General features: G+C 39.9%; 1 protein-coding gene across 1 annotated transcript; it reads right to left on the bottom strand.

The window, feature by feature from the left end:
• Positions 1–247: 247 nt before the first annotated feature.
• Positions 248–3,698, bottom strand: kcnk3b (potassium channel, subfamily K, member 3b). The gene is made up of 2 exons (XM_051646646.1): positions 3,281–3,698; positions 248–1,621 (listed from the first exon to the last, which is right to left on the bottom strand). The coding sequence occupies exons 1-2, from the start codon at positions 3,561–3,563 to the stop codon at positions 753–755; spliced, it is 1,152 nt and encodes a 383-aa protein (XP_051502606.1). The 5' UTR covers positions 3,564–3,698; the 3' UTR covers positions 248–752.
• Between the last annotated feature and the right edge of the window lie 2,793 nt (positions 3,699–6,491).

The raw sequence follows: 6,491 nt of genomic DNA, 5'->3' as shown, positions 1-6,491 counted from the left end.
ATGAGATTAATCACAAGACAGCCCTAATTTCAACACAAGAAAAGAAACTGTGTTCGTCAAACAATTTTATGAGACAAGCTCTTCAGTTTGTTCTGCCTCAACTTCCTGTTTCAATAGAAAATACATCAACACAAACAAAAGAATTGTCAAACGATTTCATGGGATGAGAACTTCGATATGACTCTTCTCAACTTCCAGTTTCAGTAGGAAATACGTCAACACAGGAAAGCAAAGTGCATTCGTCAAGCGATTTCATGTGGTCTTTAATCTTAGTGTATTTAATAAAAAGAGTCAGATGTAGTTTGGTCAACATGCCGTTGTCAAATAAGTCATTTGAAAGCAATCAATACAAAAACAAAAATGACAGAAATTAATGACAACACATTTACAGCTATAATACCTTGAGGATGTCATCTAAACAAAGAAAAATAATAATTTAGATTTGATTTTTTTTTTTTCAGACATTCCTTTTTAGTAAAGAATTGCTTAAATACTGTGCATTGCACCTCATCAAGGTGTTCCCGAGTTATTAGCAGTAGAAGTCCATTCAAATTCTCATTAGGAGTTATCAAACAACAAGTTGAATGATAGAGTATAGATGTAGGTAAAACTTTTAGCATTCTTCCAGCATTCCACCTAAATCTCCGGTGATCCATCCAAGCATCTTTATGTATTTACAAGCATAAGTTCTGTAAAACAATATACATTTACAGTGGCTGTATGAGTGGCTCCTAACAAGAACCTGAGGTTATTCAGACAGAACTGCGTCTCTTGGAGAACAGCTTGAATGGCGAGATGTTTCTCAGGTCAGCAGACACAGTGCTGATGGCTGAGCAGCGTTGAGGATTGCACACACAGCCTGTGCGGCCAGGTTCAAAGAAGTGGTGGGACGATATATCCCCTTGCTCCATTAGCGCATCAGTGAAGGACAGATCCTGCGGAAGGATCACCATTTTCTCCCGGCTTCGGTACCACAGGCAGGAACACACTGTTTGGAAGTGAAGCACCTCAGCATAGACGCTCTTCAGTCCTCGCCTTTTGTCTCGACCCATGGCAACAGGGGTTGGAGGGTCTGTGCGCCGTGGAGGAGGAGCTTTTTGCTTATCTTTGGAGAGGAGAGCCCTCTGCTCTGCATCCCTTCTCTCATCTTCCATGTTCATGGTCATGAACCGTAGCACCACTAGGTTGAGAAAAGCACCAATTACCGTGAGGCCCATCAGAATATAGACAAAACTAAAGGCCACGTAATGAGGGTCATTCTGGAGAGCATTGTCCTTCTGCAGGGCCACGTAGTCCCCAAAACCAATGGTGGTGAGGGTGATGAAGCAGTAGTAGAAAGCATGGAAAAAGCTCCATCCCTCGTAGTGGGAGAAGGCAGCTGCTCCCACACACAAGGTGCTGATGCAGGAGAAGAAGCCGATGATCACCATGTTGGCCATGGAGACTTCCGGACGCCGCAGGCCAATGCATTTCTTGGCTTTGTGCAACAGGAAGCGGACGAAGGTGTTGATACGTTCGCCCAGGCTTTGGAACATCACCAGGGTGAGGGGGATGCCCAGAAGTGCATAACCCATGCAGAATGCTTTCCCAGCATCCGTACTGGGAGCGGCATGGCCATAACCTTGAGAAGAAAAGCAGAACAGCATAGGTAGTTATTTTTATTTTATTTTATTTATTTTTTTTACTGTAGACATACTGTATGCTTGTAACATAGAATTAAATACTGCCTCGAAACCTTAAAGTACCATTCTGTACCTGTATGCAGAATAATGGTAGTGCTTTTTGGGGGTTTATGTCAGTTAAAACCTCTGACCTTTAACAAGTCAGAAAGGAAAATTAATAAAGTAAACAGACTGTTCATTAGTTGTACACCACCCAGGTTTATTTGGACTGAATGTACTTACATTTTGTAAATATTATTACAGACGTCCATTGCACTTAGCCATCCCAATTTTTTTATGCTGATGGTGATGATGGTATAAACTCCCCAGTGAGTGTAGATTAATACAGCCTTAGCCTGGAGATTTTTGACATTTGTTGAAGCTCTCAGCTCTTCGTACTGGGATACCAAAAATAACCATTGATTCATTTTTCAAAATCAAATTAGGACAACAAAGTGTTATAGTTTACTAGTAGTCTAGTCATGTTGTTATGGCATTACAGAATCTCCATTCTAGTCTTTATGGTAACAGGCAATAATAATTCTCTATGAAATAGAGAATTTAAGCATCATGTTCTGTTGAAATTGTTTTTCTTTATGTTTGGGGTCCCAGAGACCCCAGTGCTGTATGTGAAAAAAATAATCATTGTCATTCTAAAATTAAAAGGATAGTTCACCCAAAAAAGACAATTCTCTCTTCATTTATTGACCCTCATGCCTTCCCAGATGTGTATGACTTTCTTTCTTCTGCAGAAGATTATAGAAGAATTTTTCAGCTCTGTGGGTCAGCAAGTCAACAGGGTTTAAAATTTGAAGCTCCAAAATGTGCATAAAGGCAGCATAAAAATAATCCACATGACTTCAGTGGGTAAATCTTTTTTCCTGTAAATTGTCCTTTCTATCCAGTAGGTGGCGATATGCACGAAGAATGCAAATCACCAAAAACAAAAATAGAATGTGAAAGTGAATATTTATTGTAAAAAAGAATGTAAATATTAATCTGTTTCTCACCCACACCTATCATATCGCTTCTGAGGACATGGATTTAACCACTGGAGTCTTATGGATTACTTTTATGCTGCCGTTATGTGCTTTTTGAGCTTCAAAGTTTTTGACCCTGTTGACTTGCATTGTATGGACCTACAGAGTTGAGATATTCTTCATGTCGTCATGTCTTGAGCAATAGTGAAAATACAGAGAGTAAACTGACAGATCGTGACATTTTCGACACAGCTCATCTAAAAATAACTAATTATCATATAGAATAAATGAATCCACCGAAAGCAATGACCGTAACCGTAACACAGTATTAAGCATTTGATTAGCGATGACTGTATTAAGAGTTTCTTCAACCTCTGACCTTTTGTCATTTCTGTATCATTTTTGTCATTCTTGGGGGGGATCACAGTCCATTTCTATATTAGAAAATGCAAACATTTAGACCCATATTCGCACCTATATGTATACTGAGAATTTTTTTGTGCTTTCATTTAATTTCGTTTAAAATGATTGACACATATAGGCTATATACACACACACACACACACACACACACACACACACACATACACGCACTGTATACCGAAAAAATTAAAGTTTCATGACTTGAGTGAAAATTACCTATGGTCGTTATCACAGTGATGGCGAAGTAAAAAGATCCGGAGAACTTCCACTGGACTCCGGCTTTGTGAGGTTTCAGAAGCAACACGACCTTTTCAATTTGATCAAAGTCAGATCTCGTTAGATTATATTTTTGCATGAGTTGAAATTTTCGATAATCGAGTTTTCCCTTCTGGCTTTTCTCCTGCTTTGACTCCAGAGCGTCGAAGACTCCCGCTCCAATGAGTAAATAGGACAAAGTGCAGATAATTAAGGCGAGTGTCCGCACGTTTTGCCTCTTCATCTTCTCATAGCCGCCTCAAAATATCCGTCAGTTTTTAAAGCTCCGGTCCATGTATGGGAACTCTCGTGATTCATAGCTCCCGTGCGCCTCTTGGCACAAGGATCCAGCTGAAGAGGGTCTACTGGAAAACATGACACAAGGTACCGCTATTCAAAGAAGCTGTGTTTAGTGGGAGCTGTTCTTTCAGCACCACCCCCAGGGAAATATACACGCTCCATATATGGTCATATGTTCATTGCATTTCGCTGGTCAACTGGGAATAAGAAAGAGGGGGCAAACTTTTTATATCTGGCCACACTTTACAATAGTGACCATGTTACTTTGTAATTACCGGGTAATAAATACATTTTCTACTTAATTTGCCTAAAGGTACTTAGGTGTACTTAAGTGTCTCAGGTTAAAATGAAAATGTTTAGGTGTAAAATTAATGACATTTATCTTAATTTAAAGGAGAATGCCTGTTTTTTTTTTTTTTGTTTTTTGTTTTTGTTTGTTTTTTTTTGTTTTTGTTGTTTTTGTTTGTTTGTTTTTTTCAGTAACATACATTATATTGCCAAAAGTATTCGCTCACCCATCCAAATAATTGAATTCAGGTGTTCCAATCACTTCCATGGCCACAGGTGTATAAAATGAAGCACCTAGGCATGCAGACTGCTTCTACAAACATTTGTGAAAGAATGGGCCGCTCTCAGGAGCTCAGTGAATTCCAGCATGGTACTGTGATAGGATGCCACCTGTGCAACAAGTCCAGTCGTGAAATTTCCTCGCTACTAAATATTCCACAGTCAACTGTCAGTGGTATTATAACAAAGTGGAAGCGATTGGGAATGACAGCAACTCAGCCACGAAGTGGTAGGCCACGTCAAATGACAGAGCGGGGTCAGCGGATGCTGAGGCGCATAGTGCGCAGAGGTCGCCAACTTTCTGCAGAGTCAATCGCTACAGACCTCCAAAGTTCATGTGGCCTTCAGATTAGCTCAAGAACAGTGCGTAGAGAGCTTCATGGAATGGGTTTCCATGGCCGAGCAGCTGCATCCAAGCCATACATCACCAAGTGCAATGCAAAGCATCGGATGCAGTGGTGTAAAGCACGCCGCCACTGGACTCTAGAGCAGTGGAGACGCGTTCTCTGGAGTGACGAATCACGCTTCTCCATCTGGCAATCTGATGGATGAGTCTGGGTTTGGCGGTTGCCAGGAGAACGGTACTTGTCTGACTGCATTGTGCCAACTGTGAAGTTTGGTGGAGGGGGGATTATGGTGTGGGGTTGTTTTTCAGGAGCTGGGCTTGGCCCCTTAGTTCCAGTGAAAGGAACTCTGAATGCTTCAGCATACCAAGAGATTTTGGACAATTCCATGCTCCCAACTTTGTGGGAACAGTTTGGGGATGGCCCCTTGCTGTTCCAACATGACTGCGCACCAGTGCACAAAGCAAGGTCCATAAAGACATGGATGAGCGAGTTTGGTGTGGAAGAACTTGACTGGCCTGCACAGAGTCCTGACCTCAACCCGATAGAGCACCTTTGGGATGAATTAGAGCGAAGACTGCGAGCCAGGCCTTCTCGTGCAACATCAGTGTCTGACCTCACAAATGCGCTTCTGGAAGAATGGTCAAAAATTCCCATAAACACACTCCTAAACCTTGTGGAAAGCCTTCCCAGAAGAGTTGAAGCTGTTATAGCTGCAAAGTGTGGGCCGACGTCATATTAAACCCTATGGATTAAGAATGGGATGTCACTTAAGTTCATATGCGTCTAAAGGCAGATGAGCGAATACTTTTGGCAATATAGTGTATATTATCTCTTAAGTAATGAGGAAAGTGTAACTTTGGTGTGAATAAATGTATTTTAGGGGAATTTCACATTTTGAAAAATGTGGAATGAATGTTAAATTATACTGTATTTTCTCTATAAAAGTACTTTATTTATTTATTTATTTATTTATTTATTTTTACAGTGAATCATTCACATGTGGACAAAACGTGCCTATTTCTGGAAACAAGAAATTGCTTTGCTGCAATAAATCACCCATGTGAATAATGACTTTGCTATGAAGGTAAGATTAATTATTAATGCAAACGTAATGTGTGGTCACAACACATGCACAGAGAGTACTTTGAGTAAAATCAAAGAATCGAAGAGTCAGCGACATAAAACTACACTGAAAAAATGTTAACCTAAGAAATGTTCTTCATGTGGTCACATCTAAATTAACTGGTTTGATTCAAGATTAAAAAATATTATTTCACATCATTCATTCAACCTGAATACATTAGGTTACACCAACAAAACTCATTTTTAGACTAAGTGGAAATAGCTCTTAAAGGGATAGTTCACCCAAAAAAGAAAATTCTCTCATAATTTATTCACCCTCATCCCAGATGTGTACGAGTTCTTTATTCTGCAGAATATAAACAAAAATCTGTAGATACAGCTCAGCTCTGTAGATACATACAATGCAAGTGGAACCAAAACTTTGAGGCTCCAAAAAGCACATAAAGGCGACTCCAGTGGTTTAATCCATGTCTTCTGAAGTGATCTATTCAATTTTGGGTGAGAACAGACCAAAATATAACTCCTTTTTTACTGTACATCTTGCCAATGCAGTGTCTAGGTACGATCATAATTTCAAGCTCGATTACACTTCCTAGTGCTTGACCCATGCACAGAGCGCTAGCTGGTACTAGGAAGTGTAAACAAGGTTGAAATCATGATCGCAAAGGAGACGGCTGATGTCACAATTTATAGTGAAAAGGAGTTATTTTGATCTATTCTCACCCAAAACCTACTGGATTGCTTAAGAAGGCATGGATTTAAAAAGTTGTATGGATTACTTTTATGCTGCCTTTATGTGCTTTTTTGGGCTTCAAAGTTTTGGTCACTATTCACTTGCATTGTATGGCCACATAGAGCTGAGATATTCTTCTAAA

This window comes from Myxocyprinus asiaticus, chromosome 20 (genome assembly GCF_019703515.2).
Source record: "Myxocyprinus asiaticus isolate MX2 ecotype Aquarium Trade chromosome 20, UBuf_Myxa_2, whole genome shotgun sequence".
Lineage (NCBI taxonomy): Eukaryota > Metazoa > Chordata > Actinopteri > Cypriniformes > Catostomidae > Myxocyprinus > Myxocyprinus asiaticus.
This window is presented reverse-complemented; position numbering and strand designations above follow the sequence as displayed.

Bases quoted from the DNA above. Each gene is read 5' to 3' on its own strand.
- kcnk3b (XM_051646646.1), bottom strand. From the start codon at position 3,563: ATGAAGAGGCAAAACGTGCGGACACTCGCCTTAATTATCTGCACTTTG. The intron at 1,622-3,280 runs GTAATTTTCACT...TTTCTTCTCAAG, and splicing joins CACTGTGATAACGACCATAG to GTTATGGCCATGCCGCTCCC.